Below are 20,116 nucleotides of genomic sequence, written 5' to 3' on the forward strand. Positions count from 1 at the left end.
AGCGTGGGCCGTGCCAGGGAGGACTCGAGGCGTGCCCGTGCGTGTGCGTGCGTGAGCGAGTGAGTGTGAGTGGGCACGTGGGGGAGGAGGTAATCGTTGAGCAAATAATTCACAGAGGAGTGCATGTCGCCTCCCATTCGAGGGCATAGTTGATTGCACTCACTTACGAGCAAGCGAACCACGGCATAATAAGCAGGAGAGCAGCAGCCACAGCCGCAGCAGCGGGGGGCGTGTGAGTATAAAAGCCTCCGCCACGTTCATGGCAACGCTCTCATTGTCTCCCCTCCCCCTCCACCCACCCTTCGTCATCCAGTCGCTCACCTCCTCCGCTCTTCACACCCCGCCCTCTCCCTCCTGCACGCTTGACCTGCTGCTGTTGCAAGAAGGCTGGCTGGTTGTGTGTCTGGGGAAGGCGGGAAGGAGGAGGGGGGTAGCGATGACACCCGGACACACGTACACACGTGTGTAGGGGGGGAGGGAGGCAAGGGGGGGGGTGTAAGAGGAGCGAAGGACTTCTCCACCGTATTATTGCTACGAGCGGCTGCAGTCCCATAAGGGGTTGCCGCTGCTACCCCAGGTAAAGCAAGGAAAAGGAAAAACGCAGACAATCAACCGCGTCTCCCAGTGTACGCGTGGAAGAGAGAGAGAGAGAGAGCGGAGCAGTCGCAGAGGCTCAAGTGGCGGGGACAATGATGTCTCTGCGGATCGCTAGGCGCAGATGTCCGCGAAGGGTTGTGTAATGAGAACGAAGAGGTGGGGAACGAGGGGGAAGGGCCTTTTGCGCTGTGGGGCCAAGCCCTAGGAAAGCGGCACTAGCGTCTGCCAGCACCACGAGTCACGTTTCGGTCACCCCTCTCTTTCGCTTACTGAGCCCCTCCTCCTCCTCCTCCACTTTCCTGTTGTCTCTCTCTCTCTCTTCGTGAGCATTGGTTGGTGCTATTCCCTCTCCGCGTCTGCCGATGTGGGAGGGAGGGTGTGTGTGTGTGTGCATCACTGCACAAACAAACGCACGCCCAATCATCTCGCGACAACCACAAAGTACTCCCCCGTTCACTGTTCTTATATATATATATATACACACACACACCTGTACCGCCACCCGCCTCTCCCTCCTCTCCTCATTCCGCTCACCCGCCCCCGCCCCTCTCTCAGCATTCGCATATAGCCCCACTACGCCTATACCCGCTCCCTTCCCATATATCCATCAGTGTATATGTGGGTGGGTGGGTGACTGCGTGAAGAGGCTGCCTGCGCTTTGCAGAGAGGAAAAGAACAGGCAGACAGGCAAACAAGCAACAACAACAACAACAACAACAACGCTGGTGTCAAGCAGATTAACACAACACCCCTACAGGAGCGAAGAGCCACCGACGAAGCCACACCTCGACACTCCACCATCACGGCCATTGCCGTCGCTATCACCGCCTCCCAAACTCGGGAATACCTCAGCATATACTCGAACTCAGCAGGCACTCCTTTGTCCTCTCGTTTCTCCACATTACCCCGTCTCCTGTGCGCCAGAGAGAGAGAGCGGCAGCAGCAGCAGCAGAGGACTCGCCTCTCCATTCGTGCTTGTCTCTGCGTGGGGCTCCCCTTCCCTCATACTCCAATTTTTGAGCAAGCAAAGGCAACCTGTGTTCGCTTTGTTCTCTTCCTCTCTTTCTCTTTCGCACCTCTGTCCATCTCACTTCTCTCATGCGGCACGGGCCACCACCATCCCTCAACCCCTGTTCTTCTCGTCATTATCGTCCGTGGTACCAGTGCTCCCTCTCCCCCGTGCATTCTCCTCTCCTGTCTCCTCCTCCCCCCTTCTCTCTCTCTCCCTCCCTCCCTCCCTCCCTCTCTCTCTCTGAGTTTGCGCGTGTGCGTTTCTTCGTGTTCTCTTTTGTCGCTCTCTCCCTCTAGACTCACTGCGCGGGTGTTGCGCCCACCTGCTTTGGGTCGTTTGCGTGGCTGGTTTCCTTCTCTATCGGCCTCTTGTTCTCCCCCCCCCCTCCTCCTCCTCCCTCCCTCCTGTTTTGGTTGTTTTGTTGGCCTTTTTGCCTCTTCTGCTGGCGTCTCGGCGTCTTTTCACCCTCTCTTCTTCTCTCGTTTGGTTTGTTTGTTCACGGTGAGCACATCCATTTGTTCTTTCCATTTTAGTTGTGTGTGTGTGTGTGTGTCGCATGCGTGCGCGCTCACTCCTCTCTCTCTATCCTCTCTCTCTATCCTCTCCTCTCTTCTCCTCTCTCTCTCTCTCTAGCCCTCCACCCCCTTCTCCCTCTGGACTCCTCCTACTCCTCTTCGTCATCGTCTGCTCTCTCTACCTAGCCGTGTCGTTGTCGGCGTCAGCGTCGGCGTGTGTTTAGTACTGCGCGCTCTCGACTCGCTTGTCTCCAGTGGAACTCCTTCACCGTTTTTTTTTTGGGGGGGTTCGCTTTTCGTGCCCACTTCCTCGCTTTCTTGCTCCTGCGCGCCGTTGTGCGTCCAGCCCCTCCCCCTCTCTCTCTCCCCCTCCTCTCCTCTTTGTCTGTCTGTCTGCCCATCATCCCTCCTCTTGAGGCCGGTGAGCACGCCTGTTTGGCTCTCCTCCTCCTCCCCCTCTCCCTCTCCCTCTCTCTCTCAAGGACTCACGCACTTCTTCTCGTTTCTTTGCCTTGGTGGGGAGGGGTGTTTGTCCCCCCTCGCGTGCTGACTGGAGTTCCCCTCTTTGTGTCGGCGTGGGGCAGGAGTAGGGGGATACGCTGAAACGTCTGCGCCGCTCCCCTCCCCCTCGCCCACCTACACGCGTTGGCTTTCGTTCCCGCAGCCCGCACCTCGGGCAGAGCACACAGTAGCTGCGCGAGTAAGCGGCCAAGGAGAATAGGAGACTAATCCGCACACGCACACACAGCGCGCCCTTTTTTCTCTCTCCATCTGTCGGTCTCTGAGACATCGCTTTCGGGGCGAGACCCGCTACTACAGCACCAGAAGAAAAGTACACAGCGAGCTGAAGTGAGTGGGTGGGTAGCATGGGCAATGACATGTCGATTATGTCGGGTGGGGGACGCAACAAGGAGGCCTGGGGCGAGGCATGCGTCAGACGTGTCAAGCACGAGTTGCCATCTCCGCACCCCATTCCTCTCGTCCATGGAGGCTATCGAATGCTGCCTGCGCTGCTCCTGGACGGCGAACTGCGCTCAACAGCAGACGATAAAAGTAGCGCCTCCTCATCGAGTTCTGTCGTCACGCCGTCGACCTACTCCACTGAGCACTCTGTGCTTTCAAGGGCAAACCAAAACCTGCGTCCACAGCACCGAGGACGTCGCATGCTGTTGAGTGATGTGACCTCTGCGACAAACCTGCCGGCAGCAGCGGCACCAACACAGCAGCAACAGCCGCAGAAGCACACGCAGTACTCTATGTACGCTCGAGAAATGCGGCGACGCGTCCGCGATGGGGGCCGGTTCAGTCTGGGGCATCGCAACAGCGGAGTCGACTTCATGGTCGCCAACGAGTTTTTCAGCTGCAGCGACAGCACCGTCGGCAGCGAGGCGGATCTCGACAGCAGCCGCGGAAGTTTGAGCAGCGCTAGCACGGATATTGAGAATTACCCCGGAAGAGCGTACAATCGTCGTGGCATGACACCAATGGAGCCCACCTTGCCTCGCCGCTCCGGCCGTCCCCTCAGCCGCCGCCGGGCACGCGATGAGCTCTTCGAGCACCCCCTGCGGCATGAGCTGAACAGGGTGGATGGAGCACCTCCCATCGTCTTGTCCTCCATGCCCACTGCCGCCACCTCTGCCACGTCGCCACTGTACGCGAAGTCGAGCAGCACAGGTCGAGCAAAAACAACAACGGCAAAGACCGTCGCGGTGGTGGTCTCCGGTGTGGACAGCGGTAGCGACCCCCCACCGGCTCTCACCAGCAGCCGCAACAGCAGCCACAACAGCAAGTCCTCCGCATCGAGTAGAAAGGAAAGCAACGCTGCGCCCACGTCGTCGGCGCGGCCGTCAAGTTGGCGCAAGCGACTTCTGTGGCCCACCTCTCAAAGCGATACCCACGGCAGTGGCAACGGCAGCCCCACGAAATGGGGCTCCTCTCACGCAGCCGGTGGCGCTCTCAGCGCGCACGAGGAGAAAAAGAGCAAAGCGGACGCGAAAAAAATGCGGGAGAAGGGCTTCGATTTTGAGAGACTGTGGCAGCAGAAGCAGCACCCGCATCGCACACGCAGCTCGGTGGCAGCGGCGCAAGCGTCGTCCGAGACGGCTGGAGCTGCTGCCACCTCGACCAACGTAGAGGCTCTGGCGGCGGAGACGGAGGTGCCGATCACGAATGAGTCGCTGCGTGTCATGGACAACACGGAGCTCTGTGAGCTGGACTTCTCCGCGCAGAAGGCGCGCAGGATTACCTCCTCACAGCAGCGGAACACTCACGCAGATATGAAGCGTCAGCACACCAGGAGCGGCGGCGTTTTGGGCGGCGAGTACGGCTCTTTCATGTGCGTGTCGATGTCACCGGCGCAGCAACATCACGCCACCAGTGAGGATGACAGAGGCCGATGCAGCGCGAACTGCGTTGCCTGCCTGCCTCGCTGGTCAGAGTCCAGAGTGTACCAGTGCAGTGGCATCTCGTCGCACCACTCAGGCAGCAGCAACACGCACCATCACAACCATCCAGTGCGTCATCATCACAGCGGTGGAGACGACGGCAGCAATGGCATTCCAGGAACAGCGTTAGCCCGCCTTGTAGATTCGAGGCGTCACCATCACCATCTCAATTATACTAACAGCACTGGCGGCTGGCAAGATCTGAGCAGTGCGAGCTCCAACGACTTCTTCGCCTCGGAGCAGCAGAGCAGGCAGCACCGCATGCTTTACGGAATGAACGGCAACCTTCATCGCAGTGGCCGTCGCTCGTGCGACGATGAAGACGACGACTTGAACAGCGAAAGTGAGAGCTCGACCGCCTCCATGCGCGAAGCAGCCCACCTGGCCACCGGGGGCGGTGAGGCCGTGGCGCACTCCTTCGGCAGCCTCTTCGCCGGTTTGCAGGCCGCTTCGCTGCAATCAGTGGCGTCGCCGTCGCCTGGGCAACCGTGCATCGAGCGCTTCGCTGATGGAAGACTAATGGAGTCGACAACCGCGATGGACTACAGCGCACTAACCGTGCAGAAAACCTACGACGGCAGCGGCAAGCGTACAGCCAGTCGGCGCCCCTCTACTCCTGGCCCGCACTGCAGCGGAAGAGGCGTTGCCTCCGTTATACCGGAGAGTAGCCAAGACGCTCGACACTCGCCGATTTCGGTGGTGCCGATGCCTGCAAGCGTCGTCGCGGCTGAAGTGCTGGACAACCGCAAGCAGGTCGACACCCCTGGAGTGATTTGTGGAGCGTTGTTGGCCGGTGCGCCGTGCCGTGGCGACCACGACCACGTTCACGCCATCGCTAACGTGAGCAGATGCGGCAGTGATCACAGCAGCAGGGGTAGCGACAGCTCTGAGTTCGACTTTAGCAGCAGCAGGAATAGCAGCATCAGCCCTGATGTGAGTCTCAGAGGGTTTGTGAAATCGTCGCGGGTGAAGTCGCCAGCCAAGGAAGTTTCACCGCTGCTCCTGCCACAGCCACCTACGCCGCAGACGGCGGTGGCGCGGGCTGAGGCGCCTAGCTTCCACAGACGCAGTGGAGGAGATGGAAGCGCAAACCTGTCCTCCACCGAATGCGCAATGGCGTCTGTGCCGACATTCAAGGGCTGCAGTGGCGGAACTCGCAGGCGGCATCATCGCGGAAACGTTGGCAACAGCGGCAAAGGCGCTGTGCAGACAACGACAAGCGTCCTCACCTCAGACCAAGGCAGCAGCAACGCATTGCGGCCGACGCGGGCGGACAGCAAGGACCTCATTCTCCGGCCTGGCCGCACCACCTCTACACGCCGCCACCGCATTGGCGGCGATGATGACGCTCCAGGAGGCAGTGGCAGTCGTCAGCGGCGCCCGCGGAACCGAACACATTCTTCAAATATGCGCCTCAGCTCTTTCAGCTTTAGCAGTGACAGCTTCCTCTATGGCAAAGTACGTGGGCGTCTGGCGAAGGCGGCGGCAGTGGCTGCAAATTCGCACAGCACCGATCGTCGGCATCGCGCGTCAGGCAGCGGCGGTTGTGAAGGCACGCAGGCGTACGTGCGTCATCACACCCACGGTAAAGACGACTCAGTTGCGTCTGAGGCTTCCCAATCAGCATCAGTGCGCAAGAGGGAGACCGAGGGCCGCCCTGGCGGTCGCCATCATCGTAGCGGCAGGCAGCATCGTCATAAACGCCATGGTGTCAGCACCAGTTCCGACCAGAAGCGCGAAATGCGTAGTCGGAGCCACCTTCGCAGCAAGCACGGCAGCGGGAGTGAGATGGGTAGCATGGTGGCTGGTTTGGACGACCTGCTCCTCAGCGACGGCAGTAGGGGTGCCGCTGGTAACCTGACGTCGCTCTACCGGCGCTCCGTCTCATCCTCTTTATCATCGCTGGCGCCATCGTCCCGCAACAGCAGCGTCAACGGCGGCGTCGGTGGCTCTGGCAGCGGCGTCGGAAGCAGCTCTGTGCGTGTGCTGCGCAAGAGGGCTGCCAAGGCGCGAGACCTGTCGACCAGCTCCTCAGTCGACTCGGAGGCAAACGGCTGCCCTCACCCACACTGGTCAGTACCACCGTCGGCATCCCAGCAACAACAGCAACACCTATTGAATGATCACATGCAATTGAGTCAGCGGAACTCTGACCCGCATCAGCAGCAGCAACAGCGTAGGGCAGCTGGTGCAACGGCAGCGGCGTTGCCAAGGCACCATCTGTCCCTCACAACGGCGTCGAACAGCAGCGGCGACACCGTTTCCGCTAGCGGAAGTGCGAACGGCGCGGCGACCGGTGGCGCGTACGACACGAAGACGCCGCCCTTTATGCCAAGCATGGGCGCGGGCATCAGCAGTAGCACCGATCTGAGCACCGACCGCCCTGCGAACAGCGGTGGCTACCGCCTCACCAGCGAATACAACACAGTGATGCACCCACACCACCTAGCGCAGCAGCAACAAAGGGGGGCGATCATGACGACTCACGACCTGATCGGAAAGGGGCATTCGAGTAACAGCAACTACCTTCTTCAGCCGCTGCGAAGCCTGGCGGCGGCTAGCTCGGCAACGATGGCGGCAGCACCAGAGGTGCACAGCGTAGTACCAAGCCACAGTACGTCCTTCGGTGGTGCGCGCCTGCTGCGAATGCCGCTATCACGCTCTCCTCGACACGCCAACAGCAAGAGCGACGGTGGAATCGACTCCGCAACAGTGTCCTTCCCGGGCATCAACGGCCGTGGCGACGGTGGTAGTAGTGCTGCTGCGCCAAGCTCAGTGGCGGCACTGTTGTCGGGGCCAGCCCGTGACTCGAGCACGAGGCGGCGTCGACCCACCACGCAGAACTTCACCCCGTTGTTTGTAGATATGAGTCGCTTCAAGGCGCTGCACGAAGCGCTGGAGTCGTCGAGTTAGCGAAAACTGTGCGTGCTGCTGCGGGGGGAGGGGTAATAAGTTTCTCGATTGCTTAAGCGACAGCCTCAGCGGTGCCAGCAGATCTCCATCGCCGAATTCCTTCTCTAACTGAACTGCGTCTCGCCTTTCTCGTATTGCATGTACCCATTCGTTTCTTGTACCACACGCAGAGAGTGTGTGTGTGTGTGTGTGTGTGTGTGTGTGTCTGCGCGCACGAAGGGCAACACGTGAACGCCTTACGTACGCAGCAACATGTAATGATCATCAATGTACGCAGACGTGTCTGTGTATCTGAGGAGCGCCCGGACTTGTGTATATCGCTAAGTAGACGTGGATACTGACGAGCGCGTGCGTGCGTGTAAAGGCTTCGAGAGAAAACCAAAAGAGGGAGGTGCAGCTCTGATCATCAGCGCGATGAATAACCATCATACGTCGCTGTCAGGCAAGCAAGCGCACATGAGCACTGCGGACACACAGGCAGAGGGGCAGGCATCGAGATGTCTGCCCACAAACTCCTCGCCCCCTCGTCTTCCCCCCCCCCCTTCCTCCCCCAACGCGGCGTTGGCGTTGCTTTGCCACTCTACAGACGTGTCGCTCTCCCTCCCTCGTCTCCCTCTTCTATTCAGCAGCTAGATCAAGAAAGCGAAAACGTGCGCATCTCATGCCCGCCGGTGCGAAATCGCGAACGCCGGCAACGGACTTCGTCTACGACTACGCAGCGAAGCGGCAAGCACAGATGGAGCGGGCCCGGCAGCTGCGTGAGGACCGCCTCCAGCAACAGCAGCAGTGCCAATCGCCATTCACACAAAACAGCGGTGACGACGGTGTTGGAAATCCCTACGCCGCCTCCCCAAAGTACACAACGGCGTCCTCTGCCAAGGGCAATGGCGCAGCAGCGGTGGTGGGACCGGACATGAAGCCACCGCCGCCCAACGTACCGCGCCTTCGCCACCCCACTTCCGGTCACAGTAGCGTCGACAGCGGCGCCCCCCCTGGGAAGGGCGAAGATGGACCCGTCCTGTATGTAAAGGAGCGGGATTTCAAGCAGGCCACGCAGGCCGGCATCATCACGCCCGACCAGGCTCGCCAGCTGTGGGCGATGCTGTCGAATCAGATCATCCGCGTCTGCTCGCCGTCGGCCCACGCAAACGCCGTGTCAGTGAGCAGCCTGCTGGCGCTGTCAAGAAACTCCTATAACTCCTCTGGGCGGGCGGCGGGTGGTTTGCAGTCGGCCGAAGGCAGTGAGTTTGGAGCGAGCATCTCCTTGGAGTCGCTTCGGACCAGCATCGCGTACTTCAAGCGAGAACAGCAACGACTACTGCTGCAGCAGGGCGGTGGTGGTGGTACGACCGGCGCCCCCTCCCAGGGTCGACACCCGCTGTCCTCGTCGCCGCCAGCGCTTAACAGCACAGCAGGACAACCCGCGTCGCAGTCGCGTGGGCTGCCCTCACGTCAGTCGCAGTACGAGGCCAACATCAAGAACAACCATTACCAAGACGACGACGAGGCCAGCAAAGATGAGCAACGAGCGCTTGCCACGCCACTGGCGCTGCGCAGCGGCGGCGGTGGTGGTGCCGGTCGTGGCGGCCGCCCAGCTTGGAATGCAGATGTGGAAGTGCACCATGAGGACGACTACGACGATGATCGTAACCGCCACGCGCCATCATCGCCGTCGGCGATCAGCAGCGGCGGGGCGGCGCTCAAGAAGCCGCGGACGGGGAAGACTAACGCTGTGCGGTCGGTTCCTAAGGGTGCCGCGGCACCGTCGTCGTCGGCTGCTCGTGCTGGTGTTGGTGGTGTTCGTGGCACCTCTTCCCAAGCCGGAGCGGGACAAGCAGACGGCGGCTACGGCAACGACAGCGAAAGGAACTGCAGCAATGTGTACATGCCGCCGCAGTCCTCCCCTCCTGTCTCGCGAAGCGCTAAGGCTGGTGGCACTGGTGCTGCTCCTCGGCGCCCCCCTGCAACCCGCGCCACAGCACCGCCGCCCTCGTCGGGCGCGCCGATAAACCTGGACGACGTCCCCGTCGGCGGCGGTGGTGGCGGCGGCATGAACGACTGGGCCAACGCCTACCCTCCAGGTATGGCGCCGCCAGTGCTCGCCGGTGGCAACGACACCATTGCTGCCGAGGCAGCGGCGGCGGCACAGGAGCCGATGCAGAAATGCCGCATCTGCAGTCGAAGTTTTCGCATATCGGTCGTTATACGGCACGAGGCGCTGTGTCGCAAGCAGGCAAGCAAGCCGCGGAATGTCTTCGACATGCGTGAGCAGCGGCTCGACGGTGTCGAGGGAATCAAAGAGGTACAGCGTGCTGCGACGCGGGCTGGCGGTGGTGGTGGTGGTCGCGGTGGCGGACGCGGCGGTGGCGGTGACGTAGCAGCAGCAGCAGCAGCAGCCAAGGGAAAGCTTCCTAAGTGGAAGATTCAGCACGAACAGTTCCAGGCCGCGATGCGTGCGGTTCGCCGGCAGCAGGAGGGCGGCGGTGGCGGCTTCGGCTCCGCCCAGATGGCACCGCCGCCCCCCCCAATTCCGGACGAGTACGATGATCGCGTCCTGTGCCCGCACTGTGGCCGCAAGTTCGCCCAGGAAGTGGCGGCCCGGCACATTCCGAAGTGTGCAACGACCATTGCGAAGCCAAAGGGAATTCGCCCGATCCGCCGATGAGAAAAGCGGCGAGTGCGTCGCGTTGCAGCGGAAAGAACAAAAGAGGGGAGAAGGGGGGGGAACACTGAAGGAGGAGGTCGTGGTGAAAGACGACAGGAAACCTACCCGCGGCCTCCAGCGCGCTGGCATGTTTGTTTCCCTAGTGGCCCTGGAGACTCGTGCATGTTTGCCTGTGTTCTCCACTGCTCCTCCGCCTCCTCATCCTCATCTTCACTCCTATTGCTTACGCGCTTGTGTGTGTGTGTGTGTGTGTGTGTGTGTGTGTGTGTGTGTGTGTATCATCTTCTCTGTAGGTGCACGTCTGTCTGTCTGTCTGTCCGTCTCCCTCTCCCTCTCTCCCTCTCTCTCCCCCCTCTGATCGTGGGTCGGTGTGGAGGCGTGTGCCCATCATGACGGGAGGTCACGGAGAGAGCAGGGCAGAGGCGGAGACTACCATTGCTGTCGTTGTTAGCGTTTTCTCCTATTGTGGGCGCCCGTTTCCCCCCTCAGTCCATCTCCGTCATTTTCTCAGGCTCGAGGCGCACGCACGCATTTTTTTTTCCCTTTTGAGGAGGAAGAGGGTCTCGGGCGGTGGCTAGGGTGAAGGTTCGTGCTGTTCCGTCGCCTACTCGTGATGTCGTGTGTGCTTGTGTGGGTGTGGGTGGGTGGGTGGTTTTGTATCTAGTCTGTACCGCCTCATTAGATGTTCCTCTCCCTTCGTCCTCTTGCTTACTTGTTTTACGCCTGTGCTCGCGCTTTTCAATAGTCTTCCCTCCCTCCGCAGCACTGCATCACGTGGAAGGACAACAACCCGTGTGAGTAGGGAGGACAGGGCGTGCTTGCTCTGAGGTGTGCCTCCAACGACTGCCACGGCTACTGCGCATGTGAGTGCACGTGCAAGGAGGCATCAGTCGCATAGATCGGGCTGGTACAGCACAACCGCGTTTACTCTTGCGAAGTCTATGTCCCCCACCCCTTCCACCCCGCCTGAGATTCGCGCGCACACACACGCACAAGCCCCTTCTCGCAGTGTGCAGATATGCGTCGCTCTCTCCACCTCTCCCGCACTGCTTACCTCACTTGCCTTTGGTCCTTCCTCGCCACCCTCCCTCTCATTGTACCCACTCCTCCTCCTCCTCCCCCCCCTTACTCCCCCTTCCCTAACACGCACACATACAAACAGTTAACACGAACTCGGGCTTCACTGTCGTGGGGGTAGGTGGTGCCTCCTTTGCGTTCTCTCGTTCTCTACATAACTACATGCTGAGTGGAAGCTGTGCTGCTCTCGTTATTGAATTCCTGAAGGAGGCCGAGCCGCCCCTCTCTATTTTAAGCACAGATAATTTCTGTTTCTCAAGACACATACACACACACACACACACACACGCACAGGCCATTCCCCATCCCCTCTCCCGCCTTCTATGCTCCGGCGCTCTCCGGTGCCACGGCGCTACCGCACGGCGTGGCGTGAGCTGCTACACCCGCTCCCGGTGTGGGCGCGCAAGCAGCAGTGGCTGAAGCGCGATACCGTCGAGATGAACGAGGCCATCCTGCGTGAGCCCTATTATCACATCAAAACCTACGCGCAGCCTTCCGCGTTTGTGTCCCCGCGCGTGAGCGAGTGCGCCACGCGTGAGCCAGACACCCAACAGAGCAGCCGCTACGGCGTAGATCGTCAGCTGCGTGGACCGCGCCGTGCAGTGTCACCGGAGCGCCTGCAGGAGCTGCGTGAGCAGCTGCAATTTGGGGGAGCCATTGGGCCTCACGCGCCGCCGACGGCAGGGGCAGGCCCGACCTACCAGGACGAGTATGGTACTCGGCTGCGCCCGCGCTACCCAGAGTCGTGGGATACAGTGCCTCCGCACCAGCCCTCACGCTCTGAGATTTGAGCGTGTGTGTGTGTGTGTCCGGCTCACCCACCCCCTGTGGGATGAAGGGACGCAGGAACGGCGGCTGAGCCACAGCTTGCTAAGCATCAACGAAAGGAGGGAAAAAAAATGCAAGTTAGCGGCTGCAGCGGTAATGACTGCCCGCCTGCCTGCGGAAACGCATAGCGGTGTTTGGCGCCAACGGTGACCAGCTTGGAACAGCAAGCGGCAGCAGCAGAGAAGGAGTGAGGCAGTACAGGTGTGGTATCGCTCGCTTGTCTTTGGATACGCGCCGGATCCGTCCGTCCCCCTCTCTCTCACTTTTTCCTTTCGTTTTCCTCCACCACCTCTCGCACCTCCTGCGCTCTCACGTAAGCGTCTCTACGGTGATGACTGCATCTCTGCTGCCCCACCCCTACCCCATCTCCTCACTGTCGGTCTTTCTGCTCGGCCCGCCTACTGCCCTCCATCCCTAACAAGCACAACGCAAACGTGCGCACGCGCGGCAAGCAAGGTACGGCCACCCGCCCGCCATCATCAGTGCCCCCCCCCCCCACCTCCGCCAGTCCACCTGGCACGTCTACAAGCGCTTAAAAGTGCTCACCCTGAATCTGTGCGTCTCCCCTCCCCCCCCCCCTCCCCACACACACTTTGCCTTGCACACCAGAGCGTCTATACACACACACACACACGCCATCGTGCACGTATTGCATCTCAGCCTTCTCGTCGCTGTGGTTGTCCTCCTCTCTTTTCATTCTCGCCTTCCATGCTCTCCTTCCGCGATATCGCGCGCACCCCCGATGACGCCGATGTCCTGCAGACCAGCCTGGAGGAGCTGCACCGACGCCGCCACGCAAAGCAGCAGCAGCAGCAGCAGGAACGAGAGCGAGAGCGGCAGCAGCGAGAGGAAAATCCGCTCTTAGACGAAGACGCGTACAGCTGGAGCGTCGCAGATGAACTCTCCTACCGCCGTGAAGTGCTCAACACGTGGGCGCGGCAGTACCCAAAGCTGCGAGAGGCCGTTGCATCTGTGGGCACTGTCGTGTCACCGCGGAACGCCGCACCATGGGGCACCGCAGATACAACCCCTGCGGCGAAAGCTGCTCCAGTGTTCTCTGTCGTTGATGTTGTTCGTCCACTGTACCCGTCACTGTGGCGAATACCAGCAGGTACCATCCCGGCCAACTTTTATACGCACAGCGCGGCCACTGTGGCGGTGAAAGACCACAGCACTCAGTCGTGTCTGGTACGTGTCCGATGGGAAGCAATACGGGCGATGGACCCGTCCGGCAGCATTCCCCACGCACAACCTCAGCCGCAGCGTGTGTTGGCGCGGTGGCCCCAAGGCAAGCCGGTATCCGCCAAGGTAGCCGCGGTTCTGCGCTCCATCGGCATTGAGAAACGAAACTGTGGGCAATGTGGCAAAAATGTTCGGTGGCGGCAGCAGCAAGATGAAGAGGAAGCGTCCCAGCGGCAGCCAGACTATCGAGCGTGGGATCATCACTCAGCAGCGTCAGCGAAGCTTTTCGGCAATCGAGCGAGTAGCGCAGACAGCGCCAAATCCGCCATCAAGGTGGTTGCAGTAAACAAGCCCGACTCGAGAGTTATGGCGGCTAGTGCTGGAGTCGAAGACGACGGCAACAGTGGCGGTGGCAGCGCTGCCGATGCATCTGAGAGCGCATTGGGCCACGAGCTGTACTGGCCGGCACACATCACCCGCATTCGGGCACTCTTCATGGGCGCAGCGTATCTGCAGGACACCTTCCACGGCCTCAGTCAGTTGCAGCAGTACGAACGGTTTGAGCCAGTGCTCGCCTCGGCACTGGTAAGCCCACTACGCATTGTTGTCGACGTGGTCTATGCCATTGATGAGACCAGTGAGGCGCTCGGTCTGTCCATCGACCCCCTCGTCCAGGTCGACACGACGACGTCTTTGAAGGCGTGCAAGGACGCGCCAACCAGCCGAGACTGCGATGGACTGCGAAGTACCAGCCTGGATAGTAGAAGCGACAGCATCACACCTAGCCGCGGTAGCATGGCTGCTCGTCGTGGCACCCTCTCTCCACGGGAGGCGCTCGCCGCAGTGGTGGAAGACGAGTGTCCTGTGCTTCTTCCCTCGTCACTACCGCCGGTGCTGTCCGACCTGAACTACGGCTTCATGGCGACATCGACGACTGCTGGTACTGCTGCTGGCGGCAGCGGCACTGCAGAGAGTCAACGGGTCGCCTCCCAGCGGATGTCCCTTACAGACGACCCCATCACCGCCAACGCCGCAGCACTGTGTCGCAGCACCCTCTCCACCAGCCCGTTGCCCCTCTACACCATTTTGGCTGGTCCTGTGACCCAGACGCATTCGATCGTGCTTCTCCGCCCCACCCCAGACGTCGTGTGCACTGCCCGTGCACGCGCTTTGGAGGAGCTGGAGCAGCGGTGGAGGCGGCTTCGTCAGGCCCTCGCTGACCGACTTGTCACATACGAAGAACAAGCGCCGACTGTAGCTGTCGTGCAGTCGTCAGCCCAGGCTACATCACCCGCCCCAGTGCTGACTACGCCACCGGCAGCCACCACCACCACCACCCCGAGCGAGTCACTCTCGCAGCGGCGCTCGCTGTCGCCCTCGGCTATCCTTACCGTGGAACTGCCCGACGTTGACACGTACGTCAGTCCGCTCATCGACTGCAGTCCACAGCAGGACGAGGGACTGCCTGCGAAGCCGGCCGGTGCCAAGTCGGTGATGAAAGGGGAGATGCAGTATTCGACGCGAGTGCCACAACTGCAGGGTGGACGTCTGCCACGGCAACCGCTTACATATCGGGTTGACAGCGCTCACGATGTGTACGGAAGACGGCTGCAGCTTTCCTTTACCTCGTTGCGGCCGTCGCCAGCAGACACCGACCTGTGCAGTGCTGAGCACGGCGCGCACAACTCCAAGTCGCGCGCGCGCTCACAGCCAAGTCGCGCGAGTCAATCTCCGCGTGGCAGCGACGCACGAGACGACGGGACGTGGGCTGCAGCAGCGGCACCGTGGTCCGTGCCCACGCCGCCCAAGTCGCCACTCCCTTCTCAGCTATCTCCGTCCACGCCTCGGCAGACTCGCACCCCGCGCGCGGATCAGGGAGCCTCGAGCAAAGATGACGGCACAACTGCCGCTGCTGCGCCTCACCGTGACGCCATGACTGCGCGAACGCCGCAGTGGGCGCGCGCTCCAGTGAGTCCAACCTCCGTTTGCTCGCTGGCTTCGACCGATGGACTGGACGCACCCTACAACAATGTGCCGTTCTCAAGCACGGAGGGCTTGCACAGCGCACTGCCTCCGCATGGTCGGCGAGCAGAAACAGAGGAAAGCCGCGTCATCTCAGCTGCTGTGCGCTCCGCCGGGGAGTGGCTACGACTAAGGCAGGCTGTGGCGCGCGCGCAGCGGCAGCCAGCCGCTTCGCCACAACCGCACCTACCCACCCTTACCATTGAACCACGCTCGCCAATGTCATCGGATGCATTTCGGCTGGCAAACAACACCGGCCGCGTTAGCACTGCCGCAGCCACTGACTTCCTAGACAAAGCGCCGTCATCATCAGCCTTTCTGCCGCCTCGACGCCGCAGCCACGACGGTGACGACAGCCCGCATCATCGCAGGCGCAGCGAGATGGAGTCTTGTTTGGTCGTCATCGCCTCTTCGCGGACGGTGCCGGAGGGGCAACCGATGACGGCGCTGCAAGAAGCGTGCGTGACGCCGCACCTTTCGTTGGATGTGCACCACACGATTAGCGACTCTGCACATCAACAGAGCAGCACCGGCAGGGATGGTGGCGTTGAGCGAGTGTCACCGCGCTCTGGCCGAGACGGGGAAGCGCCACCGACCCTTCTGCAGCTCCACTCGCGGGTGAGCAAAGGAGGGACGCTTATAATCCCCCACCTCAGCACCTGTGACGCCGCCTCCACGCCGACCATGCACTCTTCCACTCCGTCGATCCCCCCTTCCCCACCACCACACGCAGCTTCGCCCTCAACTCGAATGAGCATTTCTGCTGGTGCCACAGCACAGCCGCACGCTGAGGATAACGGTCAGCCGCTGTCTAGTGTACGCCACACCATCCGCCAGCAGTCTCGGATACTCCTGTATCACCCCGATGCTGCTAGCAGTCGTGGCAACACCACGTACACGTCAGCCCAGCCCTCAGCCACGCCACCACCGGTGCTGTCGTCGGAATCACCGCTGCAGCGCTCCCCAACGGTGAGCAGCACGATGAGAGAGAGCTGCGGCGCCAGCGATGAACCCCGCTCTGCTCTTACCCATATATCACAGCCAGGGAAGGTGGCCTTAGTAGACTGCAAGGAGAATGAGAAGGCACCCACCGCACCACAAGCGGCATGTGCAACTGCCTCGGCATCCTCCAGCTCGGGCGATGATCCCCCTATGCTCAGCGGCACAGCGGCGTATCTGTCCAACATCCTGATGGGTCCCCTCTTCGCTGCTGCTGCCGTCCAGAGGGCGTCCGCAAGTCGGCGAGCAGGCGCCGTTGCGTCGTCGTCGCCTCTGCCGACGCAAGCGGCGGCGCGCGAGTCACACAGCGATCCTGCCTTGACATCCGGCCCTCAGTCGTCTTCCTTACCCGCGTCGTCAGCGGCAGTGGCAGCGCCACGGGCACATGTGCACTCGGTATCGTCGCTACCGCAGCAGAAGGACGACGCGATTGCCTCGAGCAACGATCGCAACCACACCTGCGGCGCGGCCCCTGTGACATCACCAAGTAGTGGTGCGGCGGTCGAGAAAGCGGATCCGCAGCGGCCTCGCCGCCAGACCTCTCCGCTTCAGAGCAACACCAATATGGTGGGTGCAACGACCGCTTCAGTGAACCACCAAGTGGCCCAAGGCGGCAGTAGCCACACTAGTGACGCAGTGACAAGCGCTGAAAGCCCTCTGCCGCGCCGCCCTCAGTCACCGGCGCCGCCGTCAGTAGCAGGGGGGAACCATGACACACGTGAAGCGGCGTCAACCTCGATTTCCCCATCGTCTGTGAAACCGCAGCCTTCAGCGGTGCGCGCAGACGTCACTAGCGCCGCGAGCCGCGCCAGGGGTGACCCAAGACTATCTAGTCGTTTCGGGGTGAGCTCCAGCAGCCGAAAAGATCACAGACATGCGCTCCCAGAAGCACCAAAGACGGAAACCCCTCCCTCGACCGACGGTGACGCAGGAGACTCGCTGCGGCGACATCAGCAGCAGCAGCAGCAGCACGCCGGCCTTGTGTCTGTGGCAGTGTCACGTGACGTTCTGTCCGAATCCGGCAACCGCGAAGTAGAGCTGCCGGAACAACCGGTGCGCGTGTCGGGTGGGCTGACCTCGTGCTCAACTCCACAGCTACAGAATCCATACGTTATCACCGCCAACGCGTCCGTCGCAGCGCCCGTTAGCTCCTGCGAGTTGGAGACGAACCTTGAGAACCTCAACCAGCCCATGCACTCGAGTCGGGAGGAGTTGCCAGCGGCACATCGGCAAGCCACAAACGCGATACCAAGCCGCACAGCCAGCACGGACGTGCGTTCGTCGAAGCGGTCGGCCCATCCACGTCACCGCCCTCTCAGTGATGCAGTGCAAGCGAGTGCAACATCTTCATCCTCCCCCACGTTGTCTGCGTCAGCGCTGCCGCTACCGAAGAACCCGCGTCCCGCGCAGTGCAGATTGTGGCGTATGCAATCCATGATCGTGGGAAGCACGGGCAACGAAAAATTGGACGGGGTAGACCCGGTGGCGCCGGTCCCATGCAGGCGACACACTGCTCCTCCACTTGCCACCTCGTCAGCGAGCTGGGCCTTCTCAGACCCTTCGATCTCGCTATTGTCCTCCTGGGTGGCCTCGTCGCGTGGCACGTCGCCTGCTCCCCAGGCGAGTAGTCATTCCTCGCGAAGTAGCCGTGGCGGCGAAGGAAGGACTCTCGTCGCTCGCTCACACCAACGCACGTCCTCCTCGCAGTCCGGCCGTCAACACCATCATGACGTCATCACGCTCTCACAGTCGCCGTCCACTACACGCAGACACAGAGTCCTCGTGCGCCGCGTGGTGCGTCGGCACCGCAGCGAAGTATTCGTGGAAGAAGGTGGCACGTTAGTATACCGCGCCCCCATGGTGGCGTCGCACCACCTGCGCAGCGACGAGGGCAGCGGCAACGGCGAGAACGACACTGCAGCGCCGCTTCTGCTGTCCTCGTCGCTGGACACGAGAGCCGCGAGCTCCCACAGAGTACGCTGATGATACCTCACCGCATAGATGCGCTGGCCGAGGGGAAGGGGGGTGCGACGTGCCACGTGTAAGTTGAGGGAAGGAGAGGTGGGGCGGTGGTGGGGCATCCCATGGGATAGAGGCATGTCACCACCGCTGCGGAGCACCTCTCATAGCCAGTCCGCTCCCTCCCCTCCCCTCCCCTCCCCCCGTCCCCACTCCTCGATGTCATGGACTCTCAATTTTTCGCTCTTTGTTTGCTGGTTTTTCCGCTATTTTTCCCCGTCAAACCGCCACCGCCATCGCCACCGCCCCTCACGTGCCCTTTCGAGAGGTGCGCACGCGTACCGTGACGTGCCGCCTCTTCCACAGCTTGCCCAAATCGGTGAAGGAAAAGGGGGCACGAAAGGGAGGCGGGCGGTGGTATAGACAGCGACGAAGTCTCATCAATCACGTGATCGAGAAGGGAAATATGCACCGGCAAAGCGAGGGAAGCTGCGCTGCTTCCGAACTGTTCTTTGGTCTGTGTGCCACTGCAAGCGAATACGGAAGCAGCAGCTCCCACCACCCACCCCCGGCAGCTATCATGGACGTGTACTGACGTGAGCGACGATGATGATCGTGTGAAGGACCTGAAGGGTGGCAACACAGGGAGTGGGGAAGGAGTCGAAAACAACGTCCGCGTTGGTCACTCCCAAAAAAAAAAGCACCCACAGGCGCGCAGTCTTTGCCCTTCCCCCTCCTCTCTGACCACACACACACACACACACGCACACCTTCCTCGATCGACCTTGGCTCGAGTCCATCTCCATCATTATCGCACTTCTCCCTCTCGTTCTCTCCCTCTGCGATCACCGCACCGACCGAATCACTCTCAACTCGAGGAGTAGCAGCAGAAGCTTAGCGGCGCACATCATCATCGAGTAGTGCTTCACCGCACACGCTCCCGACCCATACATCCCGAGACAGCCCTCTTCGTCCACTTTACCGCCAACACCACCACGTTACTCAGCTCCGCAAAGGCGCACCCGCCCCACTGGCTCACACTCAAGCAACCATGCAGCGCGTAAGCCGAGTAGCAGTAGCGGCATCGGTGTCCTCCTCATCCTCCCCAGCAACAGCCCTGCTGACACCGTCGCGCGACTTCCGCAAGGAGCTGTTCGAGGGCCCCCTTGACCTAAAGCCGGGTGAGCGCAACGCCCGCAAGGGTCCACCGGTTGCCCATAGTCTCCCCGTCTACAAGACAGCGCATAAGCTGCACAACTCCGTCCGCTGGAAGAACGCCAATCTTGTGACGAACGTCGCCGGTGGCCAGGACTACCGCCTGCGCGAGACTCAAGGCGAGGGCACCTTTGACGAGACAGGCATGTACCGCGACTGGCTCTACGGCGATGAAAGGCGCTACGCCAACTATATCGGCCTGACCCTTGGCGGACTCGCCATCGCTCTTTTCTGGTACACAATGCGCGTGATCGGCATGGAGACGTGGGACATCCCAACCCCGGTGCTGGCCTCCCAACGCAAGCGGCTTGCCAAGGAGGCTGCCGCGGGTGATGTGGACGGCAGCGGCGATGCCGCGGTAGAAACGTTGGCGCCACCGACGGAGAAGGAGACTCGCCAAGATGCGCTGGCGATGCTGAAGCGGCCGATGACGGTGTCAAAAGGCGGCTAAGAAGGCCGCGCAGGGCGAGAGGACATGGAAACCGAGGCGACGACGACGGTGGACACAGCGAAGGTCCGAGGCGGCATCGTGACTTGTGTGTGCGTGAAGTGTAATCACATAAATCTCTCCCCCCGCCCCCTTTACGAGCCGCTCACATGAGTGAAGAAGCGCAACAAGACGGGAATGGGTCCGTCGGAGCTTAGGGCGGAGGTGTGGTGGGTGGGCAATGGCATGGGGGGGGGGGGG

At 61.3% G+C, this 20,116-nt stretch overlaps 5 protein-coding genes across 5 annotated transcripts; all 5 read left to right on the plus strand.

Moving 5' to 3' along the window:
- Nucleotides 1-2,990: 2,990 nt before the first annotated feature.
- LBRM_05_0810 (hypothetical protein, unknown function) lies at nt 2,991-7,481 on the plus strand (the record flags this gene model as incomplete). The annotated part of the gene is made up of 1 exon (XM_001561845.2): nt 2,991-7,481. The coding sequence occupies one exon, from the start codon at nt 2,991-2,993 to the stop codon at nt 7,479-7,481; it is 4,491 nt and encodes a 1,496-aa protein (XP_001561895.2).
- A 661-nt stretch (nt 7,482-8,142) lies between these two features.
- Nucleotides 8,143-10,146, plus strand: LBRM_05_0820 (conserved hypothetical protein; the record flags this gene model as incomplete). Its single annotated transcript, XM_001561846.2, has 1 exon — nt 8,143-10,146. One exon carries the CDS (start codon nt 8,143-8,145, stop codon nt 10,144-10,146), a length of 2,004 nt encoding a protein of 667 aa, XP_001561896.1.
- Nucleotides 10,147-11,546: 1,400 nt separating this feature from the next.
- Nucleotides 11,547-12,014, plus strand: LBRM_05_0830 (conserved hypothetical protein; the record flags this gene model as incomplete). The annotated part of the gene is made up of 1 exon (XM_001561847.1): nt 11,547-12,014. One exon carries the CDS (start codon nt 11,547-11,549, stop codon nt 12,012-12,014), a length of 468 nt encoding a protein of 155 aa, XP_001561897.1.
- A 745-nt stretch (nt 12,015-12,759) lies between these two features.
- On the plus strand, nt 12,760-18,237 carry LBRM_05_0840 (conserved hypothetical protein; the record flags this gene model as incomplete). Its single annotated transcript, XM_001561848.2, has 1 exon — nt 12,760-18,237. The coding sequence occupies one exon, from the start codon at nt 12,760-12,762 to the stop codon at nt 18,235-18,237; it is 5,478 nt and encodes a 1,825-aa protein (XP_001561898.2).
- A 1,027-nt stretch (nt 18,238-19,264) lies between these two features.
- LBRM_05_0850 (conserved hypothetical protein) lies at nt 19,265-19,879 on the plus strand (the record flags this gene model as incomplete). The annotated part of the gene is made up of 1 exon (XM_001561849.1): nt 19,265-19,879. One exon carries the CDS (start codon nt 19,265-19,267, stop codon nt 19,877-19,879), a length of 615 nt encoding a protein of 204 aa, XP_001561899.1.
- Between the last annotated feature and the right edge of the window lie 237 nt (nt 19,880-20,116).

This window comes from Leishmania braziliensis, chromosome 5, assembly GCF_000002845.2.
Source record: "Leishmania braziliensis MHOM/BR/75/M2904 complete genome, chromosome 5".
NCBI lineage: Eukaryota > Euglenozoa > Kinetoplastea > Trypanosomatida > Trypanosomatidae > Leishmania > Leishmania braziliensis.